The 18,947-nt window shown below is 47.7% G+C and overlaps 1 protein-coding gene across 5 annotated transcripts in view; it reads right to left on the bottom strand.

Moving 5' to 3' along the window:
- Nucleotides 1-160: 160 nt before the first annotated feature.
- Nucleotides 161-18,947, bottom strand: part of zmp:0000000711 (tubby-related protein 3) — a 33,637-nt gene continuing 14,850 nt past the window's right edge. For 2 of the 5 annotated variants that reach the window (XM_035427502.1, XM_035427501.1), the window contains exons 2-13: nt 18,694-18,735; nt 15,449-15,500; nt 8,422-8,584; nt 7,507-7,683; nt 7,176-7,358; nt 5,763-5,902; nt 5,385-5,576; nt 5,189-5,301; nt 4,960-5,077; nt 4,702-4,800; nt 4,106-4,277; nt 161-3,705 (exon numbers count right to left, since the gene is read on the bottom strand). In XM_035427502.1, coding sequence (XP_035283393.1) covers nt 3,572-3,705; nt 4,106-4,277; nt 4,702-4,800; nt 4,960-5,077; nt 5,189-5,301; nt 5,385-5,576; nt 5,763-5,902; nt 7,176-7,358; nt 7,507-7,683; nt 8,422-8,584; nt 15,449-15,500; nt 18,694-18,735 — 1,585 coding nt within the window. In that variant the 3' untranslated portion in view covers nt 161-3,571. Of the gene's footprint in view, nt 3,706-4,105; nt 4,278-4,701; nt 4,801-4,959; nt 5,078-5,188; nt 5,302-5,384; nt 5,577-5,762; nt 5,903-7,175; nt 7,359-7,506; nt 7,684-8,421; nt 8,585-13,916; nt 14,064-15,448; nt 15,501-18,693; nt 18,736-18,947 lie in introns of those variants that run through there. The other 3 variants (XM_035427503.1, XM_035427505.1, XM_035427504.1) reach the window with 3 other exon arrangements.

Here is an 18,947-nt window from a genome sequence, read left to right on the forward strand (position 1 = left end):
CAGAACAATCAGCGGCTAAAAACACAATGTTCAGACATGTTCATGCGAGGTATTTTTTACACCAAAACAGAAAAAAGCGACACAATGGTACCAACGAATGAAGGTCTGTCTCTGGGTTAACATAAGAATCATAAAGACTAAATGAGGAGCTTAGACAGGGTAGGACTCACTGACAACACTGTCATTTATTCTATGTACAAACAAGTAGCAAAAGATCAAATTGTCAGAAAGGGATAGGTTGGAATGAATATTACTACAGTCATGATCAAATAACATTATTTCAAATACAAGTCATTCTTTGAGTGGGAGCCAGTAAGCTAAGCTTCAATGTATAATCCTTATATGTGTTTGTGCAAGCTAGGTCCTCTTTAAAAAAACATTTAAATTAAGAATACTATTTCTAAGTGTGTGCATACCTGGAATTGTCAGCTGGTCAATACACATGTGCACATTCACACATATACATTATATACATTAGTTTGGTCAGAACACAGGTAGTTTCTGTGTGTATATGAATGTAGAAACTGTAGAAGAAAAAGCCTCAAATAGCCTCAAGAAACAATTTCATATACTCATTAAGTCTATATAATTTGCAGCATTTAATTATAATATTCATGTATATGGTATGCAGATATATGCCATGTTCAATATTTATTAATATGCAAGGAAGTGCTACATAGTGTCAAATGTAGGGTGAGCACATCAGTATTTTTTTCAAAAGATCCTGAAGCCCACAAGGAATATGCCATTTCTTATACTTGGGGCCACCAATTAATCCCTTTTTTTCTTGCAATGTACTTCAGTCTTCCGCCAGCTAGAGGTTGCTATAGCTTCTTTCTCAATCCCCTTTCCAAACAATTCTCATTTGCACCACCTCGATAATATAAGTTGATAAAGTAATTGGCACTTATTTTAACTCAGATGGTGACTGAATGCGATGTTTACAAGCAACATCGTGTTAAATTCAGTTCAATTACTACCGTGGACATAATTTTAAAATGTTGTACAGGGGCATGAACTTTTAGTAGAATCAGGTGTTTCAGGGCTAAAACAAAAACCTGCAGCCACACCGGCCCTTTTTTGGATAAGACTGGACATTCCTGCTTTATATAGACGCATTTTTCTTTTTACTGCAGTGCAGTTTTTTTTTCCAGACCCAGGAAACCAGGTGACCCGAGTTAACTCAAATTCTGTGTTACCCAAGTTCTGAGTAACAACAAACCTGCAGTATGGGTTTGTTGCAGTTAAAAGTGAGCAGCATAAAATCACTTTTACTGAAAAATCCCTTGACAATTGATAAATGGCAGTATACAGCTCATTCAAAAGTCTACACAGGGACTCCCAAGTGGCTCAGCTGGTAAAAGTGCCTCCCAAGAGCCCAGGCTGAGACTTGCATCTTAGCCTTGCCTAGTTCCAGTCCGGGTTATCCATGCACATCAGTCTGTAGTGATGGGACGGTGGTGGGCTGTATTGCCAGGGTAGGGTGGTCCTAAATTGGCCAGTGTTAAAAAGGTAATCACTGTAGCAACCCTTGCTACTAACCAAGCACCTATCAGATACTAGCTGTTGTCTTTGAGAGATGCACCTCTCCTCCTGTGGTTAAAAGTACATTATGAAAGTCTGTTGTACAACACTTTTGTTAAATGTCCTTCGAATCCCAACAGATATCAATAAATTAAAAGGTCTGTGACTGCCCCAGGCTCTGAAATAAGCCACTCCTTTTTTTTTTCTTTTTTTTTTTAAACCAATTTTCTTATCACGCTTGAATTTTAACAACCAATCAGGACAGCTCTCTGCCCAACCTGTCTGTCTGTCTGTCAAACGTGTCACAGCAGACAGGGCGGGCAGGGCTAAGCAGATAAGAGCAGAGCAGAGGTAACGTTACTGCAGAGATAGCTAGTGCCAAAACTAGACCTCCGAACGACGCAAAGCTGAGACACACACATCATGAAAGCCAAGACAAAGTAGTCGCCACGTGTGACTGGTGAGTGACAAACGGCAGTGGCCAAGGTCTCGGTCGCCTAAGAGAACCCCGGCGCCAGCTTGGCATCTTACAGCCAAAATGTAACATTTTTGACATAAAAACAGATTTTTCTGAAACTGGTCATAGCGACTCCCGACTGTGATGGAAAGGGACGTTCCTCTCTCCAGTGCTCGGATGAGCGCGTGTTTATGTGTGTTTGGAGGGAGAGCTGAGGGGAGAGGGTAGAATGTTTTTTTTTCCCCTCTCCTGCTCGTTTCTCAAAACTTACATAATACACCTTTAATAGCACTGAACAGCCATTGGTCCACATGAAAGTATATGAGGCTTTGTGCGCGGGCTAAGCTGAAGAGCTCGTGTCGATGCGAACGACGTGGTGGATATTTTAAATAGAATAAAAAGGGCAGAAGAAACTGAAAACTAGCCTTAAGGATTGATTAGTGTCTTTTCATTGACTAAGAAGCTGGTTCTGTCACACATACAAGCAGGATCGTTCAGCCATTATGATCACATGGGATTGTTGTATCAAACTCAAAAGAACTCCTTTTTGTAATTTCATTTGAAGAGCAAACACTTGCATCAATTATAAGTGCTTCAGAAGGCCTTGTGGACCACCAAAAACAATGCAATCAGTATCCCATCAATGTAAATATTAATGCCATTCTGATAAACTTTAAATATTGGATACATGATCAAAGTTCACGCTATTGAAGTCTTCTTGATAAACAATACCATGTGACAAACCATGAAAGAAATTACAATTTAACTGGGTTACTTGGGTTAACAACAGCTTTCCAGGATTAGCACAGAAATGCGCAAGTTTTTAAGAGCAACCACATAACTTGTTTGAGATGGAATTACTTTAGCATCAATGTGGAAAACATGAACCTTTTTTATATTAAAAAAACATGCTAAAAATTTTAAATATTCAATGTCCAGCAAACAAACTTAACACTAAGAACATGAAATCGTTTCAAAATCCAGGTTTAAAATCTCACCTTTCACAGGACTGGCCTGTTAAAAGGATTCTTTCCCAAGGAAAGCAGAGACTTGCCCGTTTCTTTCCGTATATGAACCTTTCCCTTGAGCTTGTTGTACATGGACTGCACACCTCACAGAATGATCCAGATAAAACAGAGGATAACACAGAAAAACATAAAACAAAGACATCCTCACACAGCAGGCTCGGCCCCCGAAAGGAATTCTCTCGACAAAAGGGCTCTCTCTCTTCATCTGTTGCTTCACAGTCTCTTTCTTTCTCATTCGCTCCCTCACTCACTCACTCTCTCTCTCTCTCGCTCTCTCTGTCCGTGTGTAGGTGTATCTTTCTGAGGATGGGTGCACTACAGAAGGGTTTGGAGGGTTATGTTTTCACAGGGTTGCACCAGTGCAGCATTTTAGTGGAAAAGCCTGTAGGCAAGGGTTGTGTGAACTTCCTGTGGGGACAGGAAGCAGACAGTGGGGGGGGGGGAGGGTGTGTAGATGATGGTCAATTGCAATGTCCTGAGGGTGCGGGTAGAGTTTCAGGTTAAAAAGACCACAGACAGCATAGGTGGGGGGGTGGGGTGGGGTGGGGGGGTTTCTCAGCACTCATTCGCAGGCCAGTTTGCCATCGAAGCTGGACAGGCCAATGGCGAAGGCCTGAAGTGCACACATAGGGTAATTGTAGTCCAGTGTGAACACGTCCTCTGCCACCCGGCCAAACTGCATGACGATATAGTCCGCTGTCAGGTAACATGGAAAAACACAGAGGGTTAAAAATCAGAACAGTCCATCACCCAAGCACAACTGATTTAGGGACAGCGGTTATGGCTTAGATACAAGTCTTGTTATTATGCAATTATCTGAGTCACAAACACACAGTCGTATGAGACAACAGAGGTTACTGGTAAGCTTAACTAGCAGTTGGGTGTGTGTGTGTGTGTGTGTGTGTGTGAGAGAGAGAGAGAGAGAGTGAGAGAGCGAGAGAAAGACTGTCTGTGTGCGAGTGTGCCTGTGTGTGGGTGTGTGTGTGCATGCAAGTAAGAATATGAAGTAGAGGTATTGAAATGATAGCAGCCCAATATAGGCACGTTGCCAGAGTGCTGTGGATAACGATGGGCAGGTGAGGGCGCTGAAGCTCACGGTCGTTGTCGTGGACGATCTGAAAGTTCTTGACCGAGGCTTGCGTGACTCGCCCGTGGAAGTTCAGCACGTAGGACTGCGTGTCATCGTTCCACACTGGCGCCTTGTTGTGCAGCTCAATCAGGTTTTCCAGGGAGTGGTTCTGCCACTTAGTGAGCAGACTCTCCTGTTCCTGAGGGCACAAAGAGTACACAGCTCTCCTCAGTCCGCACACATCCCCATCCACTTTAGTCTCTGTAAGTCTACCCAAAGTACACACTCAAGTCAACACACATCCCCACATAGCACATTTTAGTCTCTACATCCCTCTACAAAGCACAACTTCAATCTCCACATAAAGTACATGGGTAACTACACCCCCACAGAGCATGTACAACATGTAAAGTGTCCACACAGCGCATTTTATCCTCCACGTACTCCAACAAAGTATACCGTTCAGTCTCCACACATCCAGGCAATTTACAAAGGATTCAAGCATCTCATTGGCCAGTATCAGCACATAGTGTAGTGTGTAGTCAGGCAGAGGCAGCACAGTGTCCTAATACACACAGTAAAGGAGGAGAGAAGCGAGACCCAGGCGGCGAGGGGAGACTCACGCTGGTCGGTCGCACGGGCACCCTCTCGAAGTTCATGTTCATCCCAGGGATTATGACGGTCATTTTGCGTGGCCCTTTGAATCCCAGCACGTTGGTCTCCTGCAGGGAACACAGACTCCAGCGGGTCAGCGTTCAGAGCGACTCCGCAGATGAACGACCATGAGAAACATTTTCTAGAACTGCAAAGGACAGAGCGTGGATGGTCGCTGGCTCACGGCCCGACTGCAGACTTGCGCCTTGGCTTCCCGCCCGACTCACGTAGCAGATAGCCGCCAGCTCCTGCCGAGTGTTGCTCTCCTCCAGCAGCGCGCCGGGCGTCTTGCTGGGGTTGGAGCCGTTGTCGTACACTGTGAACTTGGTCCCCATGAGGTTGGACCTGAAAGAGAACACAACCGAATGGTGGGGGGTGGGGCGAGGTGTCAAGCGATGAACTGAAAGAATGCCATGGGGGGGTTGTGATGAGGGAGGACAGAAGAGTGAGGGTCACCTCAGTTTCCCCACGAAGCTCTCGCCCTCGCGGGACAGGTCCGTGGGGTCCACCGAGATCAGGTAGTTTGAGGTCTTGCTCTTCTTCCTCTTCCTGCCCGCCAGCAGGAAGATCTGAGGAAAGAAAGCGGGGTGTGTGCACAGTCTGCCGTACGGTCTGGCCCCTCCTCTAGCCCCGCCCTCCTCACGCTCAGTACCTTCCTGCCGTCCTCCTTCTCCAGGTGCATGAAGTACGTGGGGTAGAGGCCGCGGTCCATGCCCTTCTTGTCCCGGGTGATGCGGCACTTGACAGTGGCCCCGCGGGGGGCCGGCCGCAGCACAAACTCCTCCAGGTTGTCCACCTCAATTGAGGGCCCCTCTGTGGTTGGAGACCCTGGGGCCACATAGTCCTTTGGGGGGGGAGGGGGGGAGCGGTTGACAGTGACAATATTTCAGTGATAGACAAGTCTACATAGTGCCAGCTACTGTTACTTAGCAATGTCTCAATGTTTAGGCCCAGCTGGTTCTCAGGAGAGAAAACTGGTTGTGGTAAGAGGGTGTGGGAGGGGTGAGGTAGTGAGGGGGGCGGAGCTTACAGTGGTCGACTTGGTGCTGGAAGCAGAGGCAGGTCGGGAGCTCTCTGTGCGGGGGGAGAGGGACCCGGCGTGCTCTTCCTCTTCCTCCTCGTCCTCCTCCTCATCGCTGTCCTCATCATAGTTCACGCTGCCGGAGAGGCCTGACATGGGGAGAGTGAAACATGGAATATGAAAGGAGAAGAGAGCACATGCAGCGATATGGGTCAGCACCATTAGTAGCACCCCTGAGCGAGGAAAACGTCATATTGCACCACCCAGCTCACAGCAGACTGTTTTCCAGAGATCAGCAATCAACAAGTCAATCAATTTCTGTCCAAGGATTTGTCACAGCAGGGCAGACATACTGTCATACTGTGCATGATTATGGGATTACAAAGCAGAAAATGATCAAGACAATGCTGATTTTCAGCACCAGTGCAGAAAGCAATTTGTGTGACCCCACCTGAACCATGTAGTACACCCAAACAAAATCAAGAAATAAAGAGTTTAAAGGGGAGAAGAATGTGATTATACGACACTGGTTTATTTGCTTTACCTTAAACAAGATATAGCCCTGCACTTAAAATCTGAAACTGACCCCATATGTGCTAGAAAAATCAAGTGAAGTTAGCTTTTAGGATTAGCATTAGGGTGCAGCCATCTTAGAACAAGCTCGGTGGTGATGTCTCAGGCTTGGTTTGTCTCAGCTACTCAACCTGGAGCCGTGGCCCTCGAAAGCAGGGCTCTGTGCAGCACGGCAGCCCCTCCCTCTGAATGATATTCTGTAGGTCTCACTCCTTTATTTCAGTAACAAAAAAAGGTCCTAACTGAAAAACGGGATTTATATGCCATGACCAAGAGAAAAACCAGGCAGGATTTTGATGATTTCAGTGCTATTCAACAGAGCTTGAAGCTCAGCAAATATAGATGGTAAAAAAACGTTCGTAAGCCAAAACCCTCGTATATCTTTATGAGCTGCAGGACAAGCCCACTGTGTTCTCATTCAGTGTTCCTTGGAAACAGCAGCTGTGCTATATCAAAAGAAAGTACGGCCATTATGCATCAGGCTCTCTCTTCTGTCGATTTATCCCCAGGAGAAAAGGAGGTCTGTGACCCAGGACTCTGCCTCCCCCTCCGCCTCGGACCAGCTCCAGATGGGAGAGTGAGCCACGACAAAACCCAAAACCTACCCATCGGGCGTCAGCAGTGACTCGCCGAGTTGAACCAATCAAAATATTTGTCTGGGAAACAATGTCTCAATTAAAATAAATCCATGACTGACTGTCCAAAGCTCATCATACTCACTGAGCCGTCCCTGTTCTGCCTATGCAATAACTTTGGAGATCGAAGGACGTGCTTAGATTGAATGCACAGACCGCAGCCTCACCCTCCCATCACCAGTGTCACCCACCCCTAGAGGGGGTGGCTCGCTACCTGACCGGAGCAGTTTCTCCCTGGCAGTCAGGGGGGACTGCGGCCCCTCCGAAGAAAGGATATCCTCTTCTTTCGCTGCCTCCGGAGCTGTGTCTCCCAACTGCACCACCCTTTCCTGGGCGGAGTCAGTGAGAGCGGAGGCGGGGTTTTGCCGGGCCGGAGAGTGGGAGGAGTCCCATGCTACTGCAGATACAATCACACGCACTGAACAGCACCCTTACACAGCACATACGGTGACTGCAGCGTGCGGCGCTCTCTCCTCACACCGTGACACACTTACTGCAGGGATGACAGTGAAGATCAGAGAGAAAATGTTCAGTGCGGTGCGAACCTCGTTTCTGCAGCAGCTCGTGAATGTCGGTTTTGGGCTCTAGCAGCGAGTCCTTGTCGCCGTCTCGGTCAGGCTCCTCGGGGGGCGGGGACTGCTGCTGGCTGACGGACAGCACCTGGATCTTGCTGCCCAGGTCAGGGGTCTCCGATGCCATGAAAGCAGCTGGGCCATCGATACCTGCCGAGATTTATCCTGCATTACCGGTTTATTCAATACTTTCTGAATAATTCTCTTTTTCCTTACTCACAATTTTGAATGCCCAGTTGAATGTCACGTCATTGCTAAATAATCCTGTCAACAAAAGAAATGCAGTCGAGTGAGTGTTCTCCTAATGCATGCCCTGCCTGAGAGTAGCCCTGCACTTCTGTGCATTTGAAAGCTTTCCCGCAATTGCCTGTGTGCTTGAAGACTGCTTTTCTCGCTAGTGAATGTTAAAGATGTACCTTGCTTGCTTGTACATTCGAGGGCAGCACTGCGCTTGTCTGTATTTCAGAGCATTCCCAAACTTCCCTGTGCATTTGACGCCTTCCCTGAACTTCCCAGGAATTTGACAGCTTCCCTGAACTTCCACACATACATTACATCACCATTCATATTCCTACATCGATGCCTTCTTTCAAGCTTCTTTTTTAATTCCTGTTTTTTTCCCCAACTTGAAACATACAAGTGTGACTGTAGGTCAGAGCTGCCCAACCCTGTTCCTGGACATCTAATATCCTGTAGGCTTTCACTCCAACCCTCACAATGCGCACAGATAGAGATCTTGTTGAGCTGCTAATTAGTCGAATACAGTGTGCCAAATTAGGGTTGAAATGAAAACCTACAGGATGGGAGATCTCCAGGAACAGGGCTGGGCAGCCCTGCTGGTAGGTTCTCTCTCTCTCTCGGTCTCTCTCTACCCTCTCGTTTCCGTACCGTCCACTATGACATCGCTGGTTATGCTGTGTCGAGACTCCACGAGAGGAGCCTGCTCTTCGGTGCGGTGTGGCCGAGAGCGCCTGGGTCGGGCCTCTGGGTTGGGCTGCACCATCAGGGGCTCTCGCCTCTTCCGCCGTTGCTTCTGCTCCAACAGCGCCCTCTGCAGGATGGAGGGATGCAGGACAGAGGAGGAGAGAGCAGGGGGACGGATTAGTGTAGAGCAAAGATGATCGGTGCATTTGTGCACCCTCGGGAAGAAATAAAATAGTGGTAACCTAAGGAAACAAAACCAAGCCTATCCCTGGTTGGATGAGGCCAACTGTGTTCCCCAGACCTCTTGGTCACAATCTTAGCAACCCGTAGTTCAGTGTGAATGACAGACATTGCTATTGTTTCAGATAGTAAAGTCATATCAACTGCACCATGTTCACCCACACACATTCACACACACACACACACAAACACGTGCGCACACACACAAAAACACACGTATTGCCAAACAATTGGCTTGTTCTGTATAACAATAGTAAAGGCAAGACAAAAGACTCCATTACTCAGTATTTTCCATATACACTGTTGTACTTCTATAAAAAAAAAATAAAAATGTTGCTATTAAAACGTGAAACTAAATAAAACTGGTGCTCTTTTACTTCATTATTTACGCTGACGGTTTGAGGAGCAGCAGAGCTACAACAGCACTCCAACCCAAACATCTGTGTGCAGCTCTGCCAGCCTCCTCAGTTCTAAAAAAGAAAAAGCACAAAAAAAAAAGAAAGTGGGAGTGAAAAGAAGAGAGATATTACTATGGTAACAGCATGCCCGTGGTGAGGTGAAGCAGCTTCTGTCCTTGAGAAAGGGCTTTCTGTTTGCCCATTTCCCTTGCCGACGCCGACGCTGTTGTGGTGTCTGGTGACTGGCCTCAAAAGGGCAGGTCAAAAGCAGGGAGCGCTAATGGGTTTGCCAAAAACAGTCTTCAGGACCAGCCAGGTGACCTAGCTTTTACCTGGCTCTGGCTCTGTTTCAGAGGCCGCATCGTTGCATCAGGACTTCGCTACTCAGGAAGGTTCAACTGGGGCTTGTTTCCAGGGTGACACCCAATAGATTAATGCTAATTACCAAGGTCATCCCCAGTGTTCTTGACCCCTTGCAAGGGTGGGTTTGAGACAGGGAAACAAAATGCTTAGATTGTATAACAGTCTGTGCATCCTTTTAGATAACTTCAATTCATCAGTCTCACTTCCCTGTTCCCACACAAACATTCCGCATTTGCAATTCTGTAAGTCCACTGGCGACAATCTCAGACAAGGTAAGCAAAATGGAAAATGGCTCCGGGGCATAATTGACCAAATAAAGCCTTGCTTTTGTTTTTTTTACCACCTTCTTATTTAACCCCAGATAAAGCATACTCCCAATAACAGTAATAGGTAGGAGACGTGTGAGACAGCGGTTCCCTTCAAAGCCAATTACAGCAGGTAATAAAGCAAGAGAAAATGACTGTATAACTGACTGCCACGGCTCTGCCACCTGCAGGAATGACAGCCATTATGGCTCTGGATCCTGCAGGCTCAGGGCAGGGTTTCTGCAGCACTAATGGTTACAAGATGCCCAAGGTGATGGACATCACGCCCATGCGAGCAACTGGCTTTGTGTGTGTACGCCCATGTATGCAGAGGTAAGAGAGGAGCACAGCTCTGCAATGCGATCGTGCTCAGGAGGGGGATGAAAATGAATGGACTAATCCTACAGCACACTTCTGCAACCCTGACCGCTCAGTGGTCCAGGGGATGTTGCAGCCCCCCCTCCAAGCAGGCTGGCGATGGGACAGACGCGGCCTCGTTAGCGCTAACGAGCGAAGGGCTGGGTGGCGTTGGCGCGTTTGCGTTGCCGAGTCGCCAGCGGGAGGGCGTGCCGACGAGTCTCCTTTTCGGCACAAATGCGGGGCAATGCCTCCTGACGAGAACAAGCTACTTTAACAGTGATCTTACTGGACGCTTTTTAGCTCCTGCAACGCACGTTAGCAACACACTCACATTTAAACCTCGAAACTGTGCAGATCTGCTGACTCACACACTAGTCCGGTTCCCCCGGTCAGATCGGGTGATGGATTACATAAGTGGAATCACCCAAATTAAAATGAATAAAACGACGAGCCCCTAATTTTGCAATGAGAGGAGACTGGTGAGGTTATAAATGTGGACAGGCTAGTCTGCCAAACATATGTCACATTACTCATCTACCGCAAATAAATGACATTTATAGCACATAGGACACACGTCTGTCTCTTCTGCGAGATGATTATAACCCTTTTCCTCTTCTCGTGAACAGAATCTGTCAAAGCATCTGTGCACCAGACAAACATCTGAACACATGCATGTGCAGCTGTGCATTTCAATAATACTGAAAATGTAATTATTTGAATTGTAACTCTGTGAACAATAAAGGGGAGTGTGGTTGAAATTCATTGATGTGAAACACATTTTAATTTGTATTTTACATTTTAAATACTCCTCACTTAAAATAGAAACTTCATGAATAAAACATGATTAATTGGTTATTTATTACCATAGTGATGACATTCACAAAGATGACTCATCTGATGAAAAATTTTTTAATTAATTACAGGGACTGTCCCAAAGGTTTGATAAAAAATAAATAAATAAAGCCAAGAACAACAGCCCATATTGCACATGAAGAAAAATGATTTTAATGAGCACAAGAATGTTTCAAGATGAGATGGCTCCCCTAGCCTTACCATTGTGCCCACAGTCTGAAGAATGTTTAGCACAGTGTGTTGAAGCACTGAACAAGATGCTCCACACATGCACACACTACACTGCTGACTCCACGCTTGGGACCCACAGTTGTTCTTGAGGGAAGCTTGAGTGGTGCACTGTGTACGGTCTTTTCTGTTAAAAACCAACATTTACAAAACATCCTCTCCCTGTCTGATCCACCCCTGTGCAGGCCTCATAACCAATTCATGGAACATGACCAATTAATAACAGAGCAGGCCAGCCAATCGGACCGAGAGGTCAAGAACCTGTTCCCTAGGTATTCAACCAACTAACAACGTTCACAGATGAATGCGTTTTGGAATTGTCCACTGAAATTCAGTCCAACACAGCATTATACACTTATTTTAACCCTCCTTAAATTAACAGTTATTCTTCCACAAGGATTTGTGTTTACTGAAAAGAATCTTACACCAAGGTAAGAGAAATGGCAGGAGGAAACTATCAGTACCACTAGTGCTCCAGCTAGCAGACAGGTGAAACTGAACAGCCACAGAGCTGCTTGCAGCAAGATCAGAAAAGGAAACAAAACCAAATTACGCTCAAGTTTGCGTGTGAACCCATCAAGAGGCATAGAACCCAAACAGTCTGCATTCTCTCATTTATTCTTTGCCTCTCTCATTTATTTCTGCCAACGGCAGTGTTCTGGGGAAACAAACATACATAAGAGCATACAGTACTATGAAAAAGTATTTTCCCCCTTCCTGATTTCTGCTATTACTGCATATTTGTCACACCGAATGTTGTGACTTTTTCACATGGGTGACATGAGTGATAACTTCTTTCATTACTTAAATGAAATAATTTCTTATGTGTTCTCTGTTGCTCAGGTTCCCTTTGTCTAATATTACATTTTATTGAAAAATATCAAGACGGGGGCAAATACTGCGAGAAGCAGTCCTGCTCTAGGCAGCAGTGGCCTTTCTGTGTGAACTTGCTTGGTCATTCTATTCTTGTACAACTCCAGGACATGGTCTGTCTATCTCTTGTTTTGCATCTGGTGGTGTGGCATTGCTACTGTTGAAGGCTAGATGACAGGCCCAGCCTCTCGTTGGCACGGATAGGCCGTTTAGTCTCAGACAGTGGGAGACGCTCCCCTTACAAGGCCAAACAGTAACATGGGGACAGAATCACGTTATTGTCCCCTCTCCCCCTCCCAGCACCTTTACCTGAACACACTGGAAAGGAAGTACACAACCCTACTTCTGACAAAAACCCTCCCCTCTTTAAGCAAACGCACTGATTGTGTTATTAGCGTCTGCTCTGCAGGGGTCTTTAGAGCGGGGTGAGGAGCGCCCATTTCCCACAAAATATCCCTTTACACAGGCAGATTACCGGACCAACTGGAATGCCCCTTTTGGGAATCAAATCTATAACCTTCTGGTAATGAACCACCGTGCTACACTGTCGCACATCACAGTGGAGTGTGTGCTACAAGAATGAGTTGATATTCCAACTATACACCAAATGCCTGTAATGTACTGTAATACACTAGAGGCCACAGCTTCAAAGTAAAGCACCACATTGTCTCTGTGAGGACTATGGTGGCTCTGAGCCTCACATATACAGTTCAGACTGCAGCCACAGAGCAGGGGATGGAGTCCTGTCAGCAAGCAGACTAATGCACCACAGAGGCTGCAGTCTGCTCACAGCCAGCCAAGGCTCAACACTGTTGCCCTCATTTATATTTATGGTCCGAAGGGCTAAATCTCATTTGCTCGTTCGGCAAAAACAATTTCGCATAGCCAGGGACAATTTAAACAAAGGAATCCATACAAGGGCGGGAATATGAACAGATTTTTTTTCTTTTTGATGTGCACGCGCGGATCTCGCTTTTGAAGTGGAGACAAGCGCTGGGTAAATTAAATTAACATGTAGATTGGTATTTTCACAGACCAGCAGCACAAAGACCTCCTCAGGTTTAGCTCACAGTGAAAACTGAACTGAAAACTAAATGCTGAGATTTGCTCCAGAAGTGCACACAGCACAGCGGCATTAAGATATTTAGAGTTCAGCCACTGGTTCCAAATTAAAAAGCCTCAAAGAGATGCCAAATTACATTATGTAAGCAGTTTCATACGGTCTAAAAGACTGAAGTGGACTTGATATCCAGAGAGCTGCTCTATGTTGATAAAAGGGGGATAATTAAAACAGGACACAACACAAACAGCCCCAAGTCCATATCCAAATCCCAGGAAGTTAGAGTCTCTGCAGAAATAAGATAACAATGGGATCACAGAGATGGGCTGGAATCTAACACACACACACACATGCGCACACACACAAAATATGAGAAACCGCATAAGAAGGCGCGCGCACACACCCACACACACAAACAAAAATATCAGAGAAGCCACATAACAAACAAGAAGGTGAGCGCCCGCACACACACACACACACACACACACACACATGCACAAATATATAAAGCAACAGGAGCACATGCATACACACATACCCAAACAAAAATGTGTATCACAAATGCACACGTGCTAATGTACAGTACGACTACACAAACGCAAGCAAGCGCGCAAATACACACGTGCCAAAGTGCACACAAGTACCTCACAGACAGATACACGCAGTAAACACTGTAGCCGTGACTCCGTACAGGCAGCGCACACCACAGAATGACCGGGAGAACAGGAGACCTGTCCCCGTGCCGACAGCAGAAAGGGGAGAAGAGCAGGAAGGACGCACCCTCTCAGAGGACATGGCGTGACCCGCGGAGCTCAGGCTGGGAGAAGTTTCTCTGCGGAGCGCCGGTGATCTCTGTGTGCCACCGCCTCCCTCTCCTCTACTCCCCCTCCGCTACGCATGCCCCCCCCCCCCCCCAGCACTCCCCTTTCTCCTCTCACAGCTCGGCTTGTGCAGAGCGCAAGCAGCTTCTCTGCGTCCTCGGCGTACGGACGAGCTCCACGGGCTGCGTGAGTGTGTCTGTATGTGAGTGTGCGTGTGTGTGTGTGTGTGTGTGTGTGTGTGCGTGTGTGTGTGTGCGCGTGTGTACGTGCACGCGCAAGGATGTGGGGGGGCTCAGTGTTGTTTATTGAACATGCAATCAACAGCATTCTAGCCCCAGCTCCAGAGAGGGAGAGTTAGTGAGAGAGAGAGAGAGAGAGAGAGAGAAAAGGATGAAAGAAAGAGAGAGAGCAAGAGCAGAGATGGAGAGAGAGAGAGATATGAAAGTGCTGCAGACAGGAAGGCAGTACCATTAACAGCATTTCACACAGGGGAGAGCAACTCAGCCCTCCCAATAAGCAAACAGCCTTCCACAGCCGAAGCTCAGGAAGGAAAGCACCGAACGCAGCACAAGGCTTTTAGCGGCTCGCTTGTTCTCCAGCGCTACCCTCCGGTCTGCTTATCGTCTCCGGTGCCGGAGCGCTTCGGTTACGTAAGCGGGAGCGGCTGGGCTCTGGGACGCCAGAGAGAGAGAGAGAGAGAGAGCGAGAGAGCGAGAGAGCAGAGGCTCCGTGAAGGGAGAGCGGCTGATCTACGGCCAGAGCCCCGCTCGATTTCACAGGCCGCTTCACCTCAGCCCGTTACGCAACCGCCCAGCGTCCCCGCGCAATCACACGTTCAGATCTGTTCACCTGCCCGCCGGCCCCGAGCGTCCCGCTACACCGATGTCAGTTAACGTGGTGCCGGCTGATTTCTGAGGCGCTCGAGACATTCTGGGAGACCAGGTGCCTTTTACAGACAGGCAGAAGAACAGACGCATCAGGGGCTTGTAACAGCTGGTCCCAGATCAGTTAAACAGCGTGTAATGGGGACACAAAGAGGAGGCAGAGAGGACAGGAGTACTGTCCACTACCGCTTCGAAGAAAGGCCAGTCATTCTCTCGTTCAGAAAAAATACATTTGTACCAAACACTGAGTGAGTGATAGCACCCTCTGCAGGTGCTTAGTGTCTACAGGCCCCAGACAGACAGACAGACAAGCCCTAAAATGGCCAGTTCCACACAATCACCAGTGGCTCTATGCCCCAATAACCTCATACACTGAGCAGTATGAGAGTACGCATGTGTGAGAGCTTGCGGGTGTGATTCTGGGTGTGAGTCTGTGTGTGTATTAGTCTACGCTAGTCTGCATGTGCGTGTACATGGTCATATATGTGTGTGTGCATATGAGAAAGTGTGAGTCTGCATGTGTGAGAGACTGTGAGTATGAGAGAGAGAGACAGAGAGAGAGAGAGAGAGAGCGTGTGTGAGAAATAGACAGACGACAGGATCTCACCTGCTTCTCCAGCTTCTGCTGTCGGAGGCTGGTGCCGTCATCATCCAGGGCGCTGGCAGGGGAGAAGAGGAGCGACGGTTATTATACCTGCACTCAGTCCTGAAGCCCCATTACTCACACACCCCTCATCACCACTGAAGGACAGGGCTTCAATCCACAGCACGACTAACGGCCATCTCACAGCTGCTCTTCACTGCCGAGGGAATTAACACACCCAGCAGCTCTCTCCACAACAACGTTAAAGCAGTCCTTTCTAAAACGGCAAGGAGTAGGGATTTGCTTAACGTTATCAAGACAATCTCAGTGTGATGTCGTTATTCCTATTCTGGGGAGCTCAGTTGGAGCATTTCTACACTGGAACGTGTGACCACTTCAGAGTGTTCAGTCCTGAGCATCAGGGCCATACTATGGCACAACATCTACTAGTAAATTTTATTCAAGCTGCAGTATGAAAAGGGAAAGCATTACCATGAACCTCCACCAGGGGGCTCAGTAATGCACTCCATGGGTGGTGATGTCGTGAACAAGGGCCACCCGCGATGGGAGCACTGGGCCCAGAGAGCACGAGCGTAATTCCAGCAACCCGCCTCAGGCTGTGCCCTGCTGTGCTAATAATAAGCCTGACTCCACCAGGCCTGCACCTTTAACCTGTACCAAAGCAGAGGACAGGCCGAGTTGCTCCATACGGACTGCTCTAAATACAACGGCCCGCACTCTCTCATCCAATCCAAGGACTGTTCATACGGTTCAACTGAAATAACAAATGACTCCGGTGACACCCCACATAATGTGTGAAAAACACACCCCGTGCTGGGGTGTTCGCAGCACTCCTGGAAGGGAGGACAGGTACAGGTTGCTAAGCTACAGAGAGGACAGAGCCCACAGCAAACAGTGGGAGCCCGTTCAGAGGCAGAGGGAGACCAGGAGAGCACTCTGACTGCACTGGCCCTGCTTCTTTTCCCTCCTACCCTCTTCCATCCTCTCCTCACCCCTCCGCCTCCATCTCGCTCTCTTTTACTCTCTCTGCCTCCCCCTCTCTCTCCCTCTCCCTTCTCACTGCCTCTCCGCTTTCTCTCGCTTTCTCGGTATGAATCACCTCCAAACTGTTGCAATCCTAGCCTATTGTCAGCAGCCATACCACTGTATATGCTACTCCTACAGTAGCTGAAGATAAGCAGGGATAGGCTCGGTTAGCACATGGATGGGAGACCTCGGAAAAATAAATTGCTGCTGGAAGTGGTGTTGATGGGCCAGTAGGGGACGGTCTTCCCTGTGACCCAAACAAAATCTCGCCTCAGTGAAGGGGGCACCGTGTGCAGCCTTTCAGATGACACATTAAACCCAGATGTTAAACTGCGGTCATTAAAGATCCTAGGGCCCTTATCACAAAGAAAAGGGGGAGTCCCCTGGTGTTCTGGCAAAATTCCCAAATTGGCTTTCCTTACATAGCCACCGAATCATCCCCCATTTCAACTGGCTCTATAATTTCCTCCCTCTCCACCTCAGCTGATGAGTGCTTCTGGCTCAAAATGGCCACCATGCATCACCCAGGTCAACCACCGACCCACCCACATATTGGAGGTGTTGGAATTTGACTGTGAAGCACTGGATGGAACACACTAGCTATACAAACCACAATCTAATACTGTGCTGTGCTGGTCACCACCTCAGATCAGTCATACGTAGCATCTAGGCTATATCAGTACCACAACAACGTGTACCTGCGACATCAGAAACTGCAGAAAAATATACTAAAAATCTGATAAACACAAAGACACCATATTGCATTTTTACTACAAACCAATCAATACAAGCTCTTCAATAATACCCAGAGATAACGGTATATACTGACAGTATAATGGAAAAATATACACATGGTCACAGTCAGAAAATACTGGACTTCACAGTATGGCCAAATATATACTTTAGACAACAGGTACTTTCAGATGTTGCAAAATCTACTGTCAAAAAAAGCCAGGGCTGTGTAATATATTCACCAATAAATTTTCTAAAAGGTCAATATATTGCTAGGTATGCAATATATGGCAGTTTATTCCATTTCTGAGGGGGTATGTTATTTCCACAGTCTACCAATACAATCTTCCTTTCACGACAGTTTGCACCTCTCTCTCTCTCCCTTTGTGTTCATTAGCCTGGCACCGGTTCCTCTGTTACACCACCCTGCACAGCATGACGTCATCACGTCACCAAGGGAAAACCAGCTGTCATCCAAGATCACATGAGACCGGCCAACAAAACACGCCCTCTGAGGACCGCAGCCACGTCGAACACCTTTTCAACAACAACATGCTGGAATACACAATGACAAGGACAGGCCATTCAGCCCATTTAGGCCCACCATTTATCAACAACCCTGCCTAGATAAGTAGCCTAGATCATTCTGTACACTACTTTTGGTCAAGGGGAGCAATCTCTCTAGAAGCAGTGAAACAGTCAGGGGGAGAAGCCCACAGAGGACTTATTACGGAGCCCCACAGGCCCTGGAGACAAAGAGTGGACAGAGAGGTAATTAGACCTGCGGGAAGCACATTATACTGCCGGAGGGGTGGGGGCAGAAAGGAAGACATCTTGTAACACGCTGGACCGCAAGCCAGTCGCTACCCCCGCACACGCAAGCCAGGTGGGTCGGCTGGTTCTCCACACAGAGGGAACCCTGGGTGGCCTCTGCTGGCTCGTAGCATGTGCCAATTCCCCACGGACCAAACAAGGTCAGGCGTGGCGGGGAGATAGCTCCTCCATACCAGCGCAGCAGAGCTCTCAGACCACCTCCACGCATGCGGCGTGTGCGACCAGGGAAACGAGGCTGGAAATAAGGCCCGTCTAAAGCCAATTAGGCCGCGGCTCTAATCAAAACCTGCCCGTTAGGTCATATTCGCTGGTGGCAGGGCAGTAAATAGCGGTAAAGCCAGATAAAGATGGATTTATTGACCGTTTCACTGCTGCCTCCAGGCCAGACTGAAGTACAACAGGAAGCACACTATGTGGCCACCCCATAAACCTGCTGTAGTTCAGCTTTCACGTCCTCTCACAAGGCACAAAGCACAGGGGAGTGTGCTGCTCAGAATTCACACTCAGTCTGTAATGCCACTTAGAGCAAAATCCAACCATAAGAGGCTTAACTTAAATCAGGAAGACCGAGGAAGAGGAGCACAGGAAGACAGGGGGAGAGTGGGCCACAGTGCTGGTGCAGGGGACGATGGCGGGGAAAGGGGGGAGCTGCTCACCTTGCTGACGAGGCAGAGGAGAAGCTGGCAGAGCTTGAGGGTCTTCATGGGTTCCGACACAGACGACAACACGCACAGAACACACAACACAAAACAGCAGGTTAGCATGGGATGTGGAGAAGGTTAAAACATCTAACTGTACAAAGGCGGATTTCCAAAAGATAACCGACATTGAAACTGGGATAGAAAATAGGGGATACAACCATCTTTTTTGGCATGAATTAATGAACTTAAAAACCAATTGAGATGGCAGC

The sequence above is a fragment of the Anguilla anguilla genome, chromosome 7 (genome assembly GCF_013347855.1).
Source record: "Anguilla anguilla isolate fAngAng1 chromosome 7, fAngAng1.pri, whole genome shotgun sequence".
NCBI lineage: Eukaryota > Metazoa > Chordata > Actinopteri > Anguilliformes > Anguillidae > Anguilla > Anguilla anguilla.